The sequence below is a fragment of the Falco punctatus genome (genome assembly GCF_963210335.1).
Source record: "Falco punctatus genome assembly, chromosome: 3".
Taxonomy (NCBI): Eukaryota; Metazoa; Chordata; class Aves; order Falconiformes; family Falconidae; genus Falco; species Falco punctatus.
In genome coordinates, this window is record NC_137582.1 from 14,397,405 (window position 1) to 14,420,219 (window position 22,815).

General features: G+C 43.4%; 2 protein-coding genes across 3 annotated transcripts in view; both read left to right on the forward strand.

Annotated features, from left to right (window-relative positions):
* NRBP2 (nuclear receptor binding protein 2) overlaps nt 1–8,968 on the forward strand; it is a 47,049-nt gene extending 38,081 nt beyond the window's left edge. Inside the window, exons 19-20 of the mRNA XM_080381683.1 lie at nt 8,002–8,097; nt 8,715–8,968. The gene's annotated coding sequence lies outside the window, so the exon portion shown is untranslated. The remainder of the gene's footprint in view (nt 1–8,001; nt 8,098–8,714) is intronic.
* Nucleotides 1–22,815, forward strand: part of PUF60 (poly(U) binding splicing factor 60) — a 30,924-nt gene that overhangs the window by 5,974 nt on the left and 2,135 nt on the right. The window contains exons 2-10 of one of the 2 annotated variants that reach the window (XM_080381689.1): nt 8,002–8,097; nt 9,871–9,960; nt 10,985–11,035; nt 15,183–15,344; nt 15,782–15,874; nt 16,694–16,907; nt 17,315–17,505; nt 21,797–21,932; nt 22,394–22,629. In XM_080381689.1, the coding sequence (XP_080237815.1) occupies nt 8,002–8,097; nt 9,871–9,960; nt 10,985–11,035; nt 15,183–15,344; nt 15,782–15,874; nt 16,694–16,907; nt 17,315–17,505; nt 21,797–21,932; nt 22,394–22,629 (1,269 nt within the window). Of the gene's footprint in view, nt 1–8,001; nt 8,098–9,870; nt 9,961–10,984; nt 11,036–15,182; nt 15,345–15,781; nt 15,875–16,693; nt 16,908–17,314; nt 17,506–21,796; nt 21,933–22,393; nt 22,630–22,815 lie in introns of those variants that run through there. The other variant, XM_080381688.1, reaches the window with a different exon arrangement.

A 22,815-nucleotide genomic window follows, 5' to 3' on the forward strand; every position in this document is an offset into this window, starting at 1 on the left:
AGAATATACTTGTGCAGTTACTTGCCTGTCTGTCTTTTTGTATTCTTAAGATCACAGCTCAGTTAGATAATTTGTCCTTTCCTGCAGGAGGGGGTGCATGTTCTCTGTTGGTGACTTCAGCAGTAGCAAGCTTTGTCGACCAGAATTAAGTTCACTTAGCTGTTTTGTGCAGTTCTGGAGGAGAAGCAATCTGTCTACTTAACGTGGTTTTGTTTTAACAAGGCTAAGGTGAAATTGCTGTGAATATTCCTTATCAGGAAAGTTAATTTTTAAACAGAGCTGAGAAGTAATTTTGAAAGGAAATAGTGTACAGATGAAGGGCTGCTGGCCCAGCCTGGTGTTTTGGGCTTGGAGGAGCTGCAGCCTGTAGCCTGTCTGCCCAAGTAGGTTCTTGCTTTGCATGTTCAGTCCTCCTTGCCCTCACCTCTTGGGGGCTTCTGGACTAGCTGTCTGTGAGACTTCTAACTTAGGATGACAACCTTGTAAAGGGTGCTAAAAGGATTAATTGTGGAAATGGTTATTGGATGCTGCTTAATAGGCTTTTTGCATATGGTATCAAAGGTACTGTGGCAATCCAGAGCATTATTTAAACAATCCCGTTCCCTCAGCCTCTCCTTACAGGGCAAGTGCTTCAGCCCCTCCACAGTCTTGCTGGCCCTTTGCTGGACTTGCTGTGGTTGATCAGTGGGTGCGGAGCAGAGTGCTGATCAGTGCTGTCTCTGTGGGCTCTGTCCCTGTTGTTGCATCCCAGGGTGCTGCTGTTAGTGCAGTCTGGCAGGAAGGCAGGTTGGCTTGCACTTAGTCTTGTGACCACCGGCACCCCTGGTTCCTTCTTAACAGAGCTACTCCTTGGCCTGGACCGTTGCAGGGGTTAGTCCATCATAGATTCACAGAATGGTTTGTGTTGGAAAGGGTCTTAAAGAGCATCTAGTTCCAGCTCCCTTGCTGTGGGCAGGGACATCTTCCACTGGACCAGGTTGCTCAAAGCTGTATCCAGCCTGGCCTTGAATAAATGCTACATTGCATCTGTGGTGGGTTGACCTTGGCTGGATGCGAGGTGATCACCAAGCTGCTCTATCACTCCCCCGCTCAGCAGAACAGAGGGAGAGAAAATAAGATGAAAAAAAAACTTTTGTGGGTCAAGGAAAAGATGGTTTAATGAGCCAATAGCAAAAGTCATATGTGTGGAAGTGAAGGAAGACAGAAGATGTTATTCTTTACTTCCCATCAGCAGGTGATGATAAAGTATTTCTTGGGAAGCAGGGCTTCAGTACCTATAGAGGTTGCTCTGGAAGATCAGCGTCGTAAATAATGAATGTCCCTCCTTCCTCCTCCTTTCTCTTAACTTTTATATCTGAGAGATGTCATATGGTATGGAATATCCCATTGGTCACTTTGGGTCAGCTGTCCTGGCTGTGTCCCCCTCCCAAGATCTTGCCTACCCAGAGCCTACTGGGTGGAGAGCCAGCCTGGATGCTGTGCGAGCACTGTTTAGAAGCAGTCAAACCCCTGGTGTGTTATCACTGCCTTTCTAGCTCCCAGTACAAGCATAGCACTGGGCTCAGCCAGACTCAGTACACCATCCAAGGTGTGGGATGATTGATCTTCCCTTGGATTTCTTTAACTTTTTATTGGCAGTAAACTTTTTTGAGCTATGGTGTAAGCTGTGTTGGGAATCTCAAGAGTTTCAGTCATGTTTCGCATTGACAGAAATCCTTTTGGAGCTTGACAGTGTCAAATGAGAGCAAGAGGGCTATCTTCTAAGAGCAAATGGTGGAGAGAACTTGTGGTTGACCATTGAAATTATATGCAGGCTCTGTCACTGCACTTACTGTGTTGTCTATAGCTGCATTAAATGAAGAAGGGTTAGCTGGAGGATTTGTCGGTAAGAAGGTGAGATGATTGTAAGGGAAAATGGTGATCCCTTTTGGGAGGAATATGTTTCCTTGTGTCTTATTTTCCTGTTTGTAATAAGGAGAAAAAGGATCATGTGCATATTGATTTTAGCACTGTATTGTAGCTTGACAGGAACTGTAGTTTTCTTTCTTTGAGAGTTGAAAATTGAGGTGCGGGTGATTTCTGCATCATTTATCCTTGACAGCTAAATGATAATGTAGAGCATGCTGCATATAAAGGTAACATCTATAAGATTTTGTTGTTGTTTCTCAGAGCTGGCCCAGCAGGGAGTTCTATCAAATGCAGTCAAAAATGTATCATGAGGAATTGTTTCAAGGCTACACAGACTACTAGTGTGCATGTATTTAAGACTTATGTTTTCAGATGTTGGATTTGCATAGAATTTGGTGCTTTGTAAGAACTAAGTTGTGCTAGTGGACAACATTAGTGCAATTTATCATGAAATATCCTTGTTCATTTGAACAGGAGAGATATTACTGGCCAAATATGCAGTCATGTAAACAGTTTGGTCATGAAATGCTAGAAAAATGACATGTTTTGAAAGGTTTTGATCCCTGCTCATTCTCTATAGATCACATCTTGTAGGACGGTGGAAAAAAAACTCAGATGTGCCCCATGCTCTATATTGTAGCAGTGTATTACCTGTGCATGCTAGCAGTAACAGAAGAAATAACTCACTTGCACTGCTGTTCCCATTTGGAAAAGGAGTATTCTATAGGAGGTGGAAAAGAGTAGGTGCTAAAGAAATTCAGAAATAGTAAAAGGTCATTGTGCACAGAAAGGCTTGCAAAGTTAGAGTCTACAGCTGAATCCATGAAGTCTTGGATAGTAAATAGGGGCAAAATACTTAAATGGGTATATATACTTAAAGAAGGACCTTTTCTGAAAAATAACCTATTGTGCAAGGAAAAACATTGCCTTTGACCAGGCATGTGGGTGATTCTTCTTCCAGCTTCGGTACTGATGTGGGGTGTTGTAGTATGAAAATACTCAGATTAATACAGGTTCCCAAGCACTGATGCAGATGGTAGAGCAAGGATTAGACTGAGTATCCTGGCCAGGTACTTCATCAGTCCTTTTCCCACCTCTGTATTACTTAATCTTTGGGTTGTTTGCTTGTTGTGGTTCCTAAAATAAACAAGATTCTGTGTTTTTCTTTCTCTTGTGTGTGTTTATACTTCAGAGAAATTCTCAGCCATGTAATAAATTTCCAATGAATGTGCGTGAACTCTTGGAGTTCAAACCACCTTAAAGGGCCAAGCAATGTTCAGAAGCAATACTCATAGCAACAGGTATACAGTTTCTATTTATTTCTCTTTTAAAAGAAGCTCCTGTTCTCTTGCTTTTGTTGTCAACTTCTCTCCCATTTTCCTTGTTCCCTCCTAACTGTTACAGTGTGTTTAAATAAGGCAGTTTTCAAGGTCACCAGCCTTAGTATAAAGTGGCACCTGCTTTTCAACAGGTACTGTTAGGTTACTGCATAGCAGACCAATTGTGCTGAGCCTCTTCTTGGTAGTAGTGTTATCCTAAGGTGCCAGGAAAGAGCAGAGCAATAGTCTCTGAATGGCAATGGAGATTGGGATTATTTTACATAATCTGTTGCTCTTTAAATAGACTGGAGTAACAGAGGGTCGTCTTCCTTGAAGAAACTCTCAGTGTTAAAAGGTACACGATGATAAATTTTTGTTACAGCTGTACTGTGGATCAGCAAAGACGTGTCTCTGTGGTTTCTTTCGCACCACACATCCCTCTGGAAAGAGCTTGGAACCAGCAGTGCCTGGGTCTGCCATCTGGGATGCTCTTTGTCACTTCTACTGTACCATTTAATGAGCTCAAATGTCTAAATTACATTAAATGTAGATATACAGTGGTCTTTATTTTTAAGAATCATAACAGATTATGATCAATGGAGTGGCTTTTTTGTTGTGAGTGGTTAAATTTGATAGCACTTCCACTCTGTTTTTCTTCTCCTAAATCTCATAGTTTCTGAATTGGAATAATTCAGTTTTTAAAAGCTGAGAGGAAAAGGAAACAGCAATAGGAAAAGGTGTGGGCTTTTTTAATCGTCTGCAGAAAACTGAAGTCACTGAACTTGACTGTATGGTAACATACATAAGATGTAAGCAAGTGGGAAGGGGAGCCAGAAGAGCTGGATTTGAATATTTTTTTTAGCCAGTTGGTTAAGAACAAGAATGTTTTGGGTTTTTTAATAACTGTTTTAAATGTTCCACAATCAAAATGAATCTTGGAGGTTATGTAGCCTTCCTGTACCAAACAGGTCACCATTACACACACACATATATATATACACACATGTGTAGATGTGGCTGTTAGGGACACAGTTTAGTGGTGGACTTGGCAGTGCTGGGTTAACAGTTGGGCTTGATGATCTTAAAGATCTTTTCCAACCTAAATGATTCTATATCACTTTCCTGATATTTGTTTTCAGTTTGCATGTGGACTAAACAATGGTAGCTTTTGATCTACTGATGTAAAAAAAAAAAAGTGTGTGCTTGAGTCTCCCAGTTTGCAGTCATGAACCAGTTCCAGCTACCTCTGTTCTTATTCATGTCAGCTTTCTTGTGTTGCACTTCTATTCCCCTTAGGTCTTCATGTGTTCAGTGTAGCCATGAACTTTATTTGAAGGGACTAGTGAAGTTAGGGAAGTGACTGCCATCTTTAGAACACTCTGTTCGGATACTTGTGGAATACAAGTTTTTACACTACGAGAGTTTATTTTGCATGTGCTGTATGTTCATTGATACTAGAAAATGCTCACAAATGGTGAACTCAAGGCTTGAATGCACAAAAACAGAAGTCTCAATTGTTGCTATAAAACAGAGTTAAGAATGACCTAGGATTTACCTCTCTCAACATTAGCAAATTCATCCTGTGGCTTTCTTTACTTTCAATGTAGGTGAGCTCCACTTCTTGCTCTTAATAGTCTGACTAAAGAACAAAGGAACCATTGTAATTTGGTGGGAGGCAGCATGCAAGTTGCAGTTGCCAATACAGGGAAGTGGGCTACTCTGGGAGAAACCTAGCAGCTGGTAAAGGGAATGTTAAAAATCTTGTTTTCAGCTATTAACTTGGGTTTTTCCCATGATGATTTTTATACTGAAACCAGTAGTGCTCACAGACATGTCTATTCAGTCTATTATGTGTCTACTGAACAGATTAAGATATTTGTCCTTTATGGTATTTCAAGTGGTTGATGGTGAACATTGAATTGAGAGAAGAAATTAGTTCTGCTTTTGATGGATGATACAGGCAGAATTTAGACAAACAACAAAGGCTGCTTTAAGCCAAGAAGGCGGTGAGGTTGTGAGATGGATGGTTCAAACAGTGGGACCGTTGTGCTGTTGCCTTTTTTTCCCTTACACTGATTTGGTAGGAAAATAGAGTTCCCTCATGGTGCAGTGTGTGAATCAGACCGTCTGGCTGTGTATCCTCACAAGAAACGGACAAGATTCTTTTGGGAAGATGAACACAGTTTACCTCATGGGAGGAACCTTTTAGTCCAGTAGTCACTGTCACTTAGGTAAATTAATGGACAGAGGATCTCAAGATGAAGAATGACTGGGCAACGTGATGGCAAATGTTGTTTATTAAGTTAGAACATATAATGCATGTATGGTGGGGAAAATAAAGATAGTGTGCACTGTGACAGGGTGTAAAGTAGCCTTTTCCTGCGTGCACTAATTAAGGTTTATCTGCTTAAAAGGAATGTCACCCCAGTGAGTAAAGTAAGAAATTTGGTTAATGAGCTGACTAAGCAGCATTTAGCATCAATCCTCTCCTGAATCAGCTGGAGGAATGGATTCATGGCAGCCCTGCCTCAAGGGGAAAGTAGGTGTGGAGTCCCTCTGTAACAGCTTGGAGGGGTGTCAGCTGGGGGGGCTTGTTGTGCAGAACCCCATGTAATGTCACAGTCCTGCATGCAGTGTATAGGCAGCAAAAGCAGACCCAGCAGATACAGCTGGGGATTGCAGCCTTCTTCATAGGTACTTAATGGTCTTACTGCTGAAGGGCTGTCCCATTGAAGCTTCTGTTCTTACAGCTAGAGCTTGCAAATACTATAGATAAAGCAGGTATTTAGGAGGCATTGAATTCGGGGGCTCTTGTGCTCTGCATTCCGCTCCATTTTAGTGGGAGGACTTGAGGGTGGTTACCTTGGGCCTGGGCCAGGGTGCCTTCTGACATGTTGCTGCTTTTCTCCTCTGCTGCTGTTTACTTCATGAACCATGCAATTTCTGTTACTTCCATAGTAATTTTGTAAATCTTTATTATTATTCTAAATTGAGAATGCCATGTGAATGCGCTGGAGCTTCATTTATACTTGGGTGGTATATGTCATTTACTGTGGATAGAATTCATGTGATTAAAGTATCTTAACTATTTTGCATTTTTCCTCATCGTAAACAGAACAGTCTACATTATTGATATATGGAAAAAATACTAAAATACTGTAAGTTAAAATTGGGTTGTCAGGGAACTTGTGATTCTGGAGGAAATGAGTGACCAGTCTGTTGTCTATTGAGTAGTATTGCAGTAAACACAGTGCAGGAACTGGGCTGGTGTTCTCTGGGGCTGTAAGGTGTACAGTGTATGGATCTCCTGGAAATGTGTGTGTACTTTTACCTAAGTCATCATCAGCTCATCTGTTTACCAGTGGGTGTTCCCCTTTGCCTTATGGTGGAATAAAGAAAATGCAATGAAACATGCAATTTGTGTGCAGCCATGATGCAGCATCTTTTGCTTCTGAAAGACATGTTTTTCTCTCTGAGACTTCGGAGGCAGCCAAAAACCAGCTTTTTTGCGGTTTTGCATTTTGGTATTAGATTCATAAGATCTTTTTTTTCTGGAGGAGGAGATCAGTGGTCTCTCAAAGACATGTATGTCCATAGGGACATTGTTAGCCAGTACCATGAGTGCCATGAGCAAGTGATTGCTCTGAATGAATAGGAACCAAATGAGTGGGAATACTTGTTGTTCCTTCTGCTAAAATGCCAATTACTTTGATATTAGATCTTTTCCAAGTGACAGCTTTGTTCCTATGCCAGGAGAGCTGGTTTTGTTTTGCCATGTGAATGAGTCTGTTCCTTTTTTCTATACTGTGCTTATTACAGAGTGCTTACATTATTTTTTTTTTTCCTGTAACTGGAGAACTGAGACATCTGTTAATAGGTTTGTAATGATGAACTCTTATTTTGATTGGAAATTATGTGATGGTACTTCTGGGATGCCAAAGAGTAATACCCTGAGGATACAAATTGGTGGATGCTTACCAGAAAGACATAAGCTGCTGAATCACTTTAACCAAAACCAGGTTGATAAGTATACCTTAGATAAACCTGTTGTTACTTAATGTGGTAGGAATAATTGACAAGTTTTTTTACAGGAATGAACTTGGATGTAAAATGTGAGCATGAGGTAGAGTTGTCACTAGACTGCTTAAAAAACAACTAACAACACAGCTAACATCTGTTAGCTTACATGTATATCTGAAGTTACAAAAAGTCAGTTCCGTGGCCCAGAAGCTTTTCTAGACCTATTCTGATGTTGGGCTTGGGAATCTGCATGGGCAGGTAGGTGCATCTTGTACTAAGTATGAGAATAATGCTGCTTTGTTACTGAGTGACTGGAACAATATGTGAGATTTGAAAAAATTTCAGAGGAGATTTTAAAAAGAGAACTGGGGAAACCAAGGGTGACAAACCAGTATAGGAAGAGATGTAAGGAGAAAATATATGGGTATGTTTGACAGAGTTTTAACTGTTGAGAGGTAGGATGGAGATGATGTGAGTGAGGACTGGGGATTTTAATTTTCTTTTAACTGAAAATCTAGTGGTTGGGGAACTCTTTAAGCATCCGACGTGTTCATCAGTTTGTACACTTGATGGGATAACTCTCCCATAGGGAGTGGCTAGAATACTAATAGGTTTTTGTGAATTACTAGTAGGTTTGGGAAGACTTTTTAGCCCCTATGACTTTCTGGCATTAAGTGCTTTGGGTTTCTGGGAATGAAAAACTTGGTCACTTTTGCAAGAACAGTTTTTTCATTATTACTTTCTGTTTTCTCAGGGTACAGAGTCCATTAAGATGGAAAATGGACAAAGCACGGCAGCTAAGCTGGGGCTTCCTCCCCTCACACCAGAACAGCAGGAAGCTCTCCAGAAAGTGAGTAAACATGATGTGAATTTGCTTCTTAGAACTCTTGTTTGTTTGTTTGGGGTTTTTTGGCTTCTTGTTGTTTTGTTTTTTGGTGGTTTTTTTTTAATGAGCATCTCTTACTGATGTTTTAAAAGGGAACTCGCCTACCAAGGATATGTATGGGGTGATGGCAATGCTGTGTGTGGATTCACACTTCCAAATTTGTACTCAAGAATTATTTGTTTTGGTTTAGAGTTTATAGATGCGTTTTGAGGAGCATGATGTGGAATTTCCTGTTGGGGTGGGGAGCATGTTTTTAATAATAAAAAAAGTAATTAAAATCATAAGTAAATAACATCTTAAGATCACATTGTAATTCTAAGACAATATGCAACTGCCACAAAGTTACTGTGAGGAGCAGCCTGTACTCCACAAGGAATAGGTTTCTGATATGCTCCAGCTGGTCTTCTATTCTATCCACTCAAAAACACATCATGAAATATCTCTATTTTTCCCTTATGCTCTTTCCCATCTTAAAGAGACCCCATAGCAAGTATTTTCAACCCATTTGAGCCAACCTGTTTTAATCTAGATAAAATTGCAGTCCAGCTCTGATTTCTGGTTGTTGGTCCTGTTTTATACAGCTGTTGGGGAGGTTACTGCTGACTTCTTGCCCACTTTCCTCATGGGAGTGAGTGATGCCTGGCTTACTGAGAGGAGAGCAGAGTTGGGAAGAGAGGGGAAACAAAACAAAACCAGGGAGTCTGGGAACTGTGGGCTAGGTGTCTTCTGTGCTCTGGTGAGGCAAGTAAAGTATTGTTCTAGGTAGGCTTCGTGTGAATGTTCCCATAATGTTGAAGCTGCTTGTGTGTGTGTTGTTTGGCTCACAGTGTGAAACGGCCTCGTTTCCTCTGGCTTCTCCATAGCTGACAGATGTAAATCCCCTTGTCCGTTTCCAGGTTTCCGAAGCACACGTCTCAAATCCACGGTTTAGAGCCTACCGTTCCCTGGCACCTCCCAAACACGTACAGCCATGGAAAGCAGGTGCCTGAGGGGTTGGCTGAATGTGTTTGTACCGTCCCCTGGGAATAGGCACATATGTGGGTATTAGGCTTCCCTTGGCAAAGAGCCTCCACGTCAACACCACTGGGTGTAAAGCCCAGGCTTTGTCAAATTTGTAGAAGACTGAAAGAAAAAGACAAGTCAGTCTTGTGTCTGCAGGCTAGGAACCAGAAAAGGAGAGCTGGAGCATTTTAGTGAGCAATAGCAGTGGACCTTCCAAAATAGAATAGGCCAGATGTGATAAGAAAAGAGAGGGGGAGTGCCCAGTCAAGGGACTGGACGTGGGGATTTGGAGGCCCTTCCCTTTTGTAGAAACTCTTTGTCCAGATGTTCTCTGAGTGGAAAGGACTTGAAGGAGGCTATCTGTCCTGCCCTCATCCCAGCAGGTAAGGTGCTATGGTGGGATCTAAGGGGCAGAGGGCGGAAGAGGGGAAAATGCTAAGTGTCTAGTGCATGCTGCTTTCCTAACATTGCGCCTGCTGCAGATTGAGTCCATCCAATCCTTTGCTCAAGCATTATGCTGTGTTGCAGGGCTCACGACTCCGAGACGCAGACCAAGATGTTAGTAAGCTGTTGGCCGCTGGCTAATGTACAGTGCCTTAGTGCTTAGGGCTGGAGCGCCGAGAAGTTCCACTGGCAGCCAGTTGTGTGGTTCTGGGGACCTGTGGTGTAAAATCAAACTTCGTTCCCTGCTCTGTGGTATTGTCCTGTGACTACAGATTTGGTATTTCTTTCCAGGCAAAGAAGTATGCGATGGAGCAGAGTATCAAGAGTGTGCTGGTGAAGCAAACCATCGCCCACCAGCAACAGCAGCTCACCAACCTTCAGGTGAGAGGCCCTCTGAGATGCTCCTTCTGTGTCTTACTCTCTCGCACAAGGTGGAGTTCTTTTTGCACTTAGAATCAGAGCACAGCCCTGAGGCCTGCCTGGAGCCAGGTTCATGTGCTTATGTTTCCACAGTGAAATTGAAATATGCTGTCTTCAGCTCACTAAAGAAACCCCCTTTGCTCCCCTGCACAAATTGCCCCCCCAATTTCACTCATTCAAAGAGCAAATTTTTAAGTTTGTCTCCTGTTGGCTGGCCAGATGCTTCTTGAAAGGCCAGAAGCCGAAGAATTTGCTGTGGGTTTCACTTTCAGCTTACATTTAAGGTGGTGTCTAGGGTTGGTGGGAACCTTTCACCATCTCTTCTGCTTGAGGGGAGGGTACCAGTCTCTCCTGTTATTGACAGTGCTACCCCGTTTCCCTCCCCTTCACTCAGGTGCTCTTGATTTCAGAGAAGCTCCGTTGGCTATTCCTGCTAATGCTGGAATGCCTATGTACTGGGAGAACGCTTAAGTGGTATTTAAATATCTCCCTTTCTTCAGAGGTTTCTTGAATGTATCTCACTGCCTTCTAGTCAAAGTTAGGAAACTCAAAATAATGGCTTTTGTTGGATTTTTTTTTTTTTTAATGAAAAATTACTGTGGATGTGCTTGCCACATTAGGCAGCTCTGGCCTTTCAGGGCTGTGCGTGTTTCTAAGTGTCTGATCTAGTTGAGGGGCTCCTTTTTAAATGCTGGGGGTGAATCAACGACAGTGGTTGCAGAGGTTACTATTGCCTTGAGTCCCCCCCCTGGGAGAAGACCCTGCTTCCTGAGGCAGTGGCAGCAGCACAACTCCACCCTGACCTGGTGGGACTGGAATCTGCAGGGTCCCAGCGCTGGACAGTCCTTGGGACCAGGCAGTGAGGGGCAAGGAAGGAGAGGCCTCTCTCGCAGGTTCCCTGTGCCGCCGCTCTGCTTGAGTTTTTACAAACAGCCGTAGTATGCTCAGCTCCAACAGACTGAACTCTGTCTTTACTGTCTTTCAGATGGCAGCAGTGACAATGGGCTTTGGAGATCCTCTCTCACCTTTACAATCGGTCAATAGACATATTCACTTCTTCTTGGGCACTTTGTCTTAGTCAGGGCCTAGAGTGGGGAAGTATGTAGTGGTAATACAATGCTCTTAATTCAACCCAGCACAACCCTCCCACATACCCACCTGTTATGGACAAGCACAACAAGCAGAGGCAAAGTGTAAACTCCCCAGAGGAAGACCCTAGGCTGGGTGCAGTCTGCTGTGACACTGGCAGTCGGGGTCCTGGAGTCAGTTGGCAAAGAAAGCTTTAGATTTCGAACAGTTCTGAACACACCTGTGAAATTGTGGGAGCTGCATTTCTAGGGATGCTACAGTTCTGAGGTCCTGACCTAAAAGTAACTGCCAAGGTAACTCACAAATGGGCAATTTCTTATGAAACAAACTCTCAGCACTGGAGACCTGGCAGCTAAGGTGCTGGGGAGGACTGGGGCACTATAGGTTTGCAGAACATGTTGTAGCCCAGATGTAACTGCTCTTTACTGTGCATGTTTCCAGACTAGGTGAATATGGCATGTTTCAAGTAAAGTAAAAGCAGGATGGAAGTTAACAAAACTGCAGGACTATTCAGAGAACCTGTGCAGTCCTTTAGTGCTGGAATTTCTAATCAAGACACCAGAGAGCTTAATTACCTGGGATTATGCATCCCCTCCTTTCTCCTAGACGTGTTGGACAACGGCCACTGCAGAAAGTGTCCTATAGCTCCACTCTGCATGCAAAGGTTCATTTGTAAATTATTTTGCAAATTTGTAAATATGTTTCCATCTTGCTGGAATGTAATGTTTCTGCTTGGTGTAAAATCCAACTGGAGGCTTGTACTCCAAAATGAAAGATACTAAAACTAAAATCACCCATTTTCCCTCCGTTAACACTGCCACTGTAGGTAGTGTGTCAGCAAGGGAGCCAAAATAAATTTTATGGGGATATGTAAGTTTGGAATGGAATAGAAGCATACATCTCGATGTGAATTTGGCATAGCTGGTTTTTGAGCCCTCATGCCCAAGGAACTAATACCAATTAATGTAGATGCTTACTTGAATAGCATCACTCCATCAGTTTTGCTTAACTTTTTTTGGCTCACTCACAGCTGGGCAACAGATGAAAAACACATACTGATAATGTAACTGGAAATGTTTAATTTCTCTTCAGCCTCAAGGGCATGGTCAGTATTGTGAATCCTTTTCCCAAGACATTCCTCCCTCTAGGGAGTCAGAGACTACTGCCGATGGGACAGAACCTAGAAGCAGGAGTCCGCACTGAATCGTTCGACTGTGGTACAGTTCCATGTAGCTAGGATACCCTGTCCTCAGCAAATGCTTTATCCCAAAGCTCACCAGGAATGTAGAAAATGCAAACAGACCACTGTCCAACACTTTTTTTTTTTTCCCTGTTGACAAGTTTCATCAGTTCCTGCGTGAAGGAAGTGCAGCCTGAACTTCCTATTGCAGTATCTTAGTGCCCAAGATTAAAGCTTCCTGTCTACTTAATCCTCCAAGTATTACAGCACAAGATTTCTATGTCATTTCAGCAAGATGAGCACAATTTCCTGGCATCATAGTAAAATTGAAGCTAGTAGTGATGTTTTTGCATCACCTCCTTTGTTTAAAGGAGCACTCCCAAAATGATGATTTGGCTTGTCCTTAAAGTACTTTTCATAAGCACTTAACAGCTAAACATTACGTAGGTCCAACTATTAGCTGCTGCCTTTATGAAGGTTGCAGATAATTTAAACTCCATTTTATAGGCGGAGAAAGAGGGCCAGTGGCCAGTAAAATCTGCTTAGTGTTGCTAGTGAAAACAGTGAGATTTCTAGTCATGAGTTTTTGATGCTGTCATCTGCTTAGTTCACAGGTGTATGTTGCATCATTCCCGTAACGTGATGCTACCAATTCCTGTTAGCGATCCACATGTGCCTGTAGTCATCATGGTCCACCTCAGTTCTGCCTTTTGTAGGTCCAGATTTCTAATATGTTGCTGATGTAACAGAGTCCTCCTAACTCCACCTGACCTATTTTGTTAGGATCTCTGCAGCAGGGTAAGATGTCGATTTCCTCCTGTAAAGGTTTCTGCCATAGGAGAGGACAAATGACATTTTTCTTGCACCTGTTGCATTGATAACTGAAAAGAAGAGAATGTCCTCTTCATTAACTCTATCCCAGCCAAAACCAGGACAATATATTGACCCTTCAGAAGGTGAAAAGTCCCTCTGCCTGTGCGAGACTGCGGTGTCTTGTCAAGAAGCACTCCTCGTAAAACGCTTTAAATTTTTATCACGGTCTGTGGCACCATGGGTGAGGCACTTCACTCAGACACTTGGGGTTAGAATGGTGATGGCTCTGAACCTGTAAATGGACACACTACACAGAGTGAGGGGCTACTGATCACTGGCTTTCCTGCACCAAAGCTGGGAATGTGTTGGAGAACCTGGGAGACAACACATCAGCTGTCCTGCGTGTACACGTGCCATAGTCCTCCTAGTCACAGCATTGCAGAGTAAATTGAAAAACAGCTTGTTTTTAACTGTGTGAAATACTTAAACCCAGTCAAGAGGCAAGCTTAATATCACTTCAGGAGCAGCAGTATGGGGTGAGAACCATTCCTGTTTATAGTATCCCTGCTGTATTGAATAATAGGAGTTGAATCTTTACAGTTTGTTTCCTCCTATGGTCAATGTCAATTACGTACAGGTACTATGAGGGAGAAGGATTTCTTCAGGTACAGTTTGTGTCTGTGATTCTGTGACTATCACAGATAAAATGCTGTCCCTTCTGTTTTACCGTCTGAGTTGAGCATCCCCAGACACGTCAGAGCTCATTGTGCTCATGCTTGTTACAGCATTCTGAAAGTAGGCCTCTTGCAAAGGCCTCAGTTAAAGACCCTCTTAAACAGTGGTGGTGGGGAAGAGGTGGTTGTTCAGAGCTCCCTGCTTTGGTGCCCAGCACTGTGGTGCTGGGAAGTGAGAGAGGCATCAAGCTTAACGCTGCATTTGCCTACTCTGCAACAGTCCAGTCCGTAGCCCTTACTGCTTTACATTTGTTCCATCTGTTCCAGGCAGAACAGGAATGAAGCCCCGTGCATATCTCCAACGCACTGTAATTCAGTCTTGCTGATCATAGGGAGCTGCCTCTACAGAGACCTAATTTCTGCCTTGGTCCCAAGACGTGCTGCTAGGATATGCTGGCCAAACCTGTGATTTTTTTGTTTTGTTTTGTAGGCAGCATCTTCCTAGAATAATTGTTCATTAGCAGTAGCAATTTAGAATTGCAATAAGGGTGAAAAATAATTGAAGGATATACTGCTTTTTTGGATACCTGCTGTAAGAAATTTCTGGATTTGTCTTGCAAACAGGTTTTCAGGCATACTTAGGAGAAAATAGCACAGAGACCTTCTCTGCACCGAAACTGATAAGGGCGGAGTCTTTGGGGGCTGCACCACTATCTGAGCCAGTAACAACAGGCAGTGATAAGTACTAGCACCACACACTTAACAAAGAAGTTTTGTTTAACCATTTAATTTTTTTTGCTTTGCTTTTGAACTGTGTGGTGGAAGTGGTGCCTAGTACTGGATCTCATCCTGCCTGGGGCAGGGGCGGGGGGAGGAGGTGGTGTGTGATGCTTGAGGGAGTGGGGAGGAGGTACCCAATTCCATATGCTTTGCTGCCTGGGAGGATGGGGTGGGGGGGAGGGAGCAATTAGGTGGTGCCCAATATTGGATCTCTTGCTGTCCCTTGCGGGAGGGAACGGGAGGGATTGCTAATAGTGTCTAGAATTGAGACCTTTGCTGCCTGGAGGGGGAAGCTGTCCTAGAATGAAGTTATTTCCTCCTCCTGCAAGTGTTGCTGGAGATGTGATCAGGCTGGGGAGGGTTAGACCTTATCAGTGGGTTTGGAGTTAAGGCTCCTGAGGTGGCAGACCCCATCAAAGATTTGACTGCCCCTGGGAGTGAGCTGTACTGCTTATCCGCTCCAGCAGTCTGTGCATTGAGCAGGAAAATACTTCTTTATTACTACGTGTGCCAGGCTGTGCTGCAGCCCAGTGAGGAGCTACGTGCTGTTGGGTCATAGCTCCTGGGAGGGAAGGAGGAAGGGAAAGAGGTCCTGACATCCATGACCACCCTGTCATCTAACCAGCCAGTTCTTCTTTCCAATACAGATGGCAGCTCAGAGGCAGCGCGCCCTGGCCATCATGTGTCGTGTGTATGTGGGCTCCATATACTACGAACTGGGAGAAGACACCATTCGCCAGGCCTTTGCCCCATTTGGACCTATAAAAAGCATTGATATGTCCTGGGACTCTGTTACAATGAAACACAAGGTTGGTTAACGGCTATTGAGTGATGGATGGGGTTTTTCTTCTCTCCGAGGCCTTCCTAAATAAACCCAGGAGAGGAAGGAGCCTTTACCATTGTAGAGAGAAGTCTGCTTTTAGCGCTTCAAGATAAACGTTTGTAGCTGCCTGCTCTACTTTGCAGGATGCTGTAGTGGGGCCAGATGTGCATGGGGGTAGTAGGCACAAATGATGCCAAACAGCTGGCAGTCCTGCATGCAGTTAGACCTCTAACTACAAGAGGCTCTGGAAGCACAGGTAGCCTTGGGTCAGTGCTTCTGCATGCAATTTTCTGCTTGAATAAAAGCTGCTTTAAGGAAACATCTCAGGCTGTGACAGTAGGAATCTTGGCTTTATTAGCTTAGCACTAAATTTGAGACAAGATACAGCTGCTGTGATTCAACAAGCATATCCTTCTGTTCTAGGGTTTTGCTTTTGTGGAATATGAGGTACCCGAAGCTGCTCAGTTGGCCTTGGAGCAGATGAATTCTGTCATGCTGGGGGGAAGAAATATAAAGGTGAGTAGTAGGCATGCTCTGAAAATTCCTAGTCCTCTTTTCTGTGAATAATGGGTGTATGCCTAGAGGTGCTCCACATCGTACTGTAAGCTAGTAAGTTAGCTGGTTTTTTCCACCCACACATAGAATGGAAGTCTCTTGAGGACAAAACAAAGGTGATTCTCGATATTTTATTGCTGCCGCCTTATATTGTACCTATGGGGGTGGTAGATAGGTAGCATTGAACTTCTGTTGTGCCTGTCAGTAGTGCGAGGGACTTCAAATATCAAGTAAGGGTCCACCCTTGCGATACAAAAAGGATGCATAAATGGAAAGGAACAAAGGATTGTAGCTGTGTTTTTTCCAGGCAGTAAGAGGGGGTCTTGAAAAGGTGAAATTTAGGGGTTATGGGGGGAAACTAGCATTTTCTGCAAAGTGTTCTATGTTTTGCGTTTCTATCTCTGCATATCTGCAGCACCAGATTTCTAAGAGGGTTTTAGGAGCCTTTGAAAGAAGGGTATAGAAGCTTTGTGTTTTGCTTTCAGACTTGTTATCAGTTACTGGAAGCTGGCCTTTGGCAGGTCAGGGAGCATAAATGGGGGAAATATGGTGGAGGAGGTAGCAGAGTCTGTCCCAGCTCTCAGTAATCCCCCATAGTACAGGTCAGCTGTTCCCCAAAGCAGAGTCAACTGTTGTGCTTTGCTAATTATGGTCTTACGAGGTATTACCTGGTTTGAAAAGGGAGGCAAGTGGCTGAGTGCTTGTCTGCTGTAACTCTTGGTGAGTCACCCTGCTGCTCTTCAGAATGCTTAATGGACTGTTTGCTTTTTTTCTTTGCAGGTTGGGAGACCTAGTAATATAGGTCAGGCACAACCAATTATAGACCAGCTAGCAGAAGAGGCACGGGCTTTCAACCGCATCTATGTGGCATCTGTTCACCAGGACCTTTCAGATGATGACATCAAGAGTGTGTTTGAGGCCTTTGGGAAGATCAAATCCTGCACGCTAGCCAGGGATCCCACAACAGGAAAACACAAAGGCTATGGTTTCATTGGTAAAATGGCTGTTTGGTGTTTGATGTGGGGTAGGGAGAGTGGTTGGGAGTCTCCTCATCTTTTTTTTTTTTTAAGGTTTTTTTCCTCTCTAGTGGAAGAATTGTATTAAGCAATGGGATAGAAATAAATTTGGAGCAGATCTATGCCTGAACTTAGAAATATAATTAATAGCCAGATATTTTTACTCACTGCCAAGTAGGTTGAGCGATCTTGCTATGCTGAGTGTTCTCAACAATGCCTGTGTGATCAGAGGGGTGAGATGACTGAGCCAAGCGCTGAGGATCTTCTTATTGGAACTCTTAAGCAGTCAGTTTTTGCAAATACAAATCAAAATTGCGTGATGAGAGGGCAGTTATGTTGAAGAGTAAAAAGGATCATTTGTAAATGGTACTTTTTCTCATTGCAGAATATGAGAAAGCACAATCTTCTCAAGATGCTGTTTCCTCTATGAACCTCTTTGACCTTGGAGGTCAGTATCTCCGAGTTGGTAAAGCTGTGACTCCTCCAATGCCTCTCCTGACACCTGCTACGCCAGGAGGACTACCTCCAGCAGCAGCTGTCGCTGCAGCAGCTGCTACAGCAAAGATCACAGCACAGGTAAGGCATAGGCTGGTGTGACTCAACCAAGTGAATGGCTGTTGTGACCCTGCTAGAAACAAGCAGGCAAGCTGTTCCAGCCAGCTGTATTCACTAGTTTGAATGAAAGTCCTTGGCCTAGATCATACTCTTGTTCCCAGGGCTTCGCATGTAGAAGCTTGCCCCTGACGCTTGTGAGGATCACGGAGTCATAGAATGGTTTGGGTTAAAAGGGATTTTAAAGGCTGTCTAGTTCCACCCCCCCTGGCATGGGCAGGGACACCTCCCACCCGGTTGCTCCCAGCCTGGTCTAACTTGACCTTGAGCGCTGCCAGGGATGGGGCACCCACAGCTGCTCTGAGCAACCTGTGCCGGTGTCTCACCGCCCTCACAGTAAAGAATTTCTTCCTAGTATCTGACCTAAATCTCCCCTGTTTCATTTTAAAACCATTCCCCCTTGTCCTATTGCTGCAGACCCTACTAAAAACTCTGGCCCTGTCTTTCTTATAAGCCCTCTAGGTACTGGAAGGTTCTCTAAGGTCTCGCCAGAGCCTTCTCTTTTCCAAGCTGAACAACCCCAGCATCTGATACACCAGCATTTGTGGAATGGAGTCTGGCACAGCTGATCAGAACTTTGTTTAGAGAAATGTTGAGGGAAGACTGCAGGGTATTGCTTCTCTGTATAGGCAAACCAATGATGAGGGAAATGGTTATAGTAGAGGCTAAAAGAATGCATGAAAGTATGTGAAAGGAGGGCAGACTGAGGGCCGTAATAGTCACTTGAGCAGTGCTGTGTTGTTGAAAAGGCTCTGTCTGTGTAGGTGGAAGATGACTAATGACTTGAGGCTGTTCAGAAACAAGGAAATGCAGGGATGGAGCAGAACTGGTTGTTGATGCAGGAATCTAGGGGTTCTCAAATACAGTTTGCTCGAAGTAACAGAAGCTCAAGGTTATGAGGTACTGATGGAGGATTGCCTTCCAAAGCAAACCCCCATGTCTGTGTCCATTGTCCTTGCCTTGGGCAGCAGAATCTCCCCCTGCATCACTGTAGCCCATGAAAGAAACAAGTTCCAGTGCTAGTGGGTTCTTGGATTCTCTCAAGCAATAAAATTGCTGAGGTGTGCAGCCTCAGCTAGTGTGGCTGAACCTAGTGTGTGATGCTAATCAGCTGACTGGACTGAATTTTGTAAACAGCTCTCTCTTTGAAAATATTTCTCAGAATCATGAGGTAAAGGCAGAAGTGGGAGGAGCTTCCACTTATTTGAAACTTTCGGGTGGTTTGCATGCCCCCCGTAAAAAGTCCACAAGTCTGAGAACCTCTGCACTCAACTAAGGAAGGAGGTTGAGGCTTGGCTAGAGGAATTACTTGGATCAAAATTACTTTGGGAAAGAACTATTAACTCTTCTTTTAAGGGAAATGTAGAGGTCTGTTACAGACATGGATAAATCTTACTGTTTCTTTCCGCAAATTACTGCAGGATTTATTACTGCAGGATTTGTTACTGTGAAGAAAATTTCAAATTCCATATATAGAAAAAAGGTTCTAAAAGACCTCAGAGATACTCTGCAGTCTTGTTGCCTTTGCCTTAGCCATGGTACAGATCTAGGTAACCTGTCTGATTTGTCATGTGGGTATTTGTAGATGACTGGGGAAGAGAGCAAAGACCAGTTACAAAAGGCAGTATCTTATTTACACTCCTTGCATGGTTCTTGTACAGAACAGCTTATTTTAAACATGCAGGTTCATGGTCTATGAGGGCCTTAATTTCACAGCTTTTTTAAACACAAGCTAATTGGTAAACTCAGTGGAGCTAAAGAAATTATGGACATGAGAGAGAGAAACTTAAGTCAGAGATAAACTTTGGATCTGCAGTCAAAACTACAACTTTAGTCTGGAATTAGCATGCCAGCCGAGGAAGGAGGAAACGTCTCTGCACATGAATGAAACTATGAAGAGAGGTACTGGGTAGCAAAGATGGTTAATGTCTTTTGAACGACAATTAAAAAATCAGTCTTGCAGAAGAAGTTAAAGAATTAAAGCTAGTAGGAAAACTTTCTTTAGCCATTTAAGTAAACAGTGAGAGCATCTCACCAGTGTAGTCAAGAATTATGGCGGTCTTGTTACAGCACTGAAGGCTTACATAAGTATCTTTTCCCCTTCATTAGAAGCATAAGGCAGATTGGCTAGTGATGCACATGAGATTACTGCATCCTAGGTGGGTGTAAAGCTCGGAGCTTTTGTGCAGATGTATGCTTAATAGTTTTGGGGTTTTTTTTGTAATAAATCTGTCATGTCAGGGCTATTGCCGTATGGGTGAAGAATAGCAAATGTGATACTTGCATTTAAGGTAGTGTGAAAAACATATCAGCAGTCTTTGTTCTCACCCCAGTGGTAGGGAAAGATTGAAAACAAGCTTTAAAGGAATGACAAAATTTTTAAAAGAAACAGACATGCAAAACATTTGGGTTTTTTAGGGAAATACCCTTGCTAGATGAACCTAACATTTTTGGTAAGACTGCTGTTACATACTTCATTAGGGGAAAAAAATGAAAGCATATCCTATCAACAATTCCGGAGTTGGTGAAGACCCCTGTATGAAGCTCTTAGACAAGACCAATACTGTTGCAATGAATTCTGAGTTGTGTAGGCAAACGAGAAGAAGAGATGGAAGTGAGCTGTGCTGGAAATTGCTGACCCTTCACTCTGCTGGTGAAATTACTTACAGATAGTCTTCCTTCATCTCCAGTAAAAATATCAGTGGCCTTATTCTAGGTATTAGGAGAAGAGTACTAATGGAGTTAGTTGGCAACACAGAAAAGATGCATTATTAATGTAGAGGAGAACTGGAATATTGGCAGCAGATTGGAGTAGGAAATGTATGCAGTGTTTAGTAGTAGAGTACAAGATACTGCATTTAAGGAATGAAACATCACAAGTTTTTTGCTCCAAGGTGTCAGGGCTTATAGGAGCTACATGAAAGCAAGGAAGAGAGGGATCTGGGTAACTAAATCATTATTATAATAGCCTGGAACATTTGGATCTTAGGGTATATTTTAGGCACATTATTTTCAGTAGTTTTATGGAAGTGTTTTGTCATTAAACTAGGTGTTCATCTCAAATGTTGTTTGATTCTGGTCATCTAGAGTCAGGATGTTTATTTGGGTTATAGAAGGTGTAGAGAAGTACTGCAGTTACTAGGAGAACTGGAAAGCCTGATACGCAGGAAGAAAACAGAGAGGTTTGGCTTGGTGTAACTGTAGAAGAATGCTGAAAAGTGCATCGGATTTTTGCTCAAGTACAGTTGGTACGGAGGCAAGTAGGTAATGGGATGGGAGAAGAGATGCAGATCACATGAACAAAAGGAAGTGGTTATAAAATGTTTCAGTTATCAAGGCCAGAAGTTTGAAGAGTTTCTCCAGTCATCACAAGTGGTAAAGTTCAGGAGCAGTAAAATGGTGGCAAAAGTTGGTTGTTTTGTTGAGAAATGTACTAATGTGATAATTGTTTGCAGTTGCTGTGATGGTGATGGCCAGTTTCAGTGCTGTGTTGCTGTCTGCACCTGAAGGAAAACTAGAGAGAGAGGACTTTTGGGTTAAGCTGATCTAAAAGTGTGCAGCTTTTGAAAATAATAGTATTGTGCTCTCCCTTGTGCTTGCAGTAGTGTTTTTGACTACAGTGTTCCTTGAATCAAAGATTAATCTTCCACCAGAAAGGAAAAACTGGAAGCTTGGGAAAAACTGAAGTTGTAAGAGTTCCCTCATCTGGTTTGTCACATGGCCCCAGAGCCCTGCTGCTGTCATCAGAGGGAGTGGGAAATGTGGGATGAGAGTTCCTATCAGTCATCTTAAATGGATCACATTCCTTGGCACCAGTGAAAAGCTTTGTTGGCGTAAAAGGTGGAAACAAGTAGAGATTCCTCTTGCTCTGGAATTGCCTGCATCTTTCAAACTGTGTATTGAATCCCTTGGTGTCTTTAATTCAGTAACTGACCTAGCAGCTTCAGAGGATGGGTGAAATCTGTGTTGAAAGAGAATGTTTTTCTTCCAAGGCTTGGTTTCTCCTAATTTCTGCATTTCTCTGGTGGGCTGGGTGGCATACTACTTTCTTTTACAGTAGCACTGGAGAGCTCAGACCTTCAGAATCTATGTATCTGGTATTTCTTAGATGTGAAAAAAGCCGAGTCTCAGCTAAATAGAGCCATAGCATGACAACTTGATGCAGAATTAACACGTGTGTTGGTTTTTGTTTTTTGTTGTTGTTGGTTGTGTGTGTTTGGTTTTTTGGTTGGGTTTGTGTGTGTGTGTCTTGCAGGAAGCGGTGGCAGGAGCTGCAGTTCTTGGTACTTTGGCAACCCCTGGGCTGGTCTCTCCAGCACTGACTCTGGCCCAGCCCTTAGGGGCGCTGCCACAGGCTGTAATGGCAGCACAGGCACCGGGAGTCATTACAGGTATGTTTACTTTTCGTCGCTTTTATACCCGTTACAAAGCACGGTTCTCTGTAGCTGGGGTCACACCTAAGGAGAATTTGAAGCTGAAATCCTCCTCCTTGCCCTGCTTTGTCAAGAGTTGTTTTTGGTGTTTTTTTTTTTCTGCAGCGACACAGGAATTTATTTTAGTATGTAATAGACATGACAGGGACATGAACTTCACAGCAGAAATGCCTTGTATGCTGAGTGAAAATCATGCAAAATCCTGCACTGTCTCCCTTCTAGGCAGGTATATGATGTGTGTATTGGGCGCTTATATGCGGTATGCTAAGTTACTGTTTATGTCTCCCTGGTTGTCACTGGTGCAGAGCAAATAAAACCATCTAGATTCTGCAATCCTCTTTGTCGCTGACCGATATGTACTCAAATGTTGCAGAACATCAGTTTGTTTCCTTTATGCTACAGAGTTTGTACTCTTACAGGTGTAACCCCTGCCCGACCTCCCATTCCTGTCACTATTCCACAAGTGGGAGTTGTGAATCCTATCCTGGCCAGTCCCCCAGCACTGGGCCTGATGGAGGTCAAAAAGGAGAAGGAAGAGGAGGAGGTATTCCAGGAGTCGGAGAGGCCAGAGATGCTGAGTGAACAGGAACACATGAGCATATCTGGCAGCAGCGCCCGTCATATGGTGATGCAGAAACTGCTTCGTAAACAGGAGGTGAGCGCAGTGTGACTGCCCTGAGCTGGTTCCATTTGTCAGTATGTCAGGCTACTAAGTTTCGACCTGTCTTAACGTGGTATAGTTGCACGGGTTTGTATGCGGTACCGGCTTCCTGCAGCGCATGGTGTAGGTACCCCACAGAGCTCATGTGGAACTACAAAGACTGCCTGCTTGTGTGCCGCT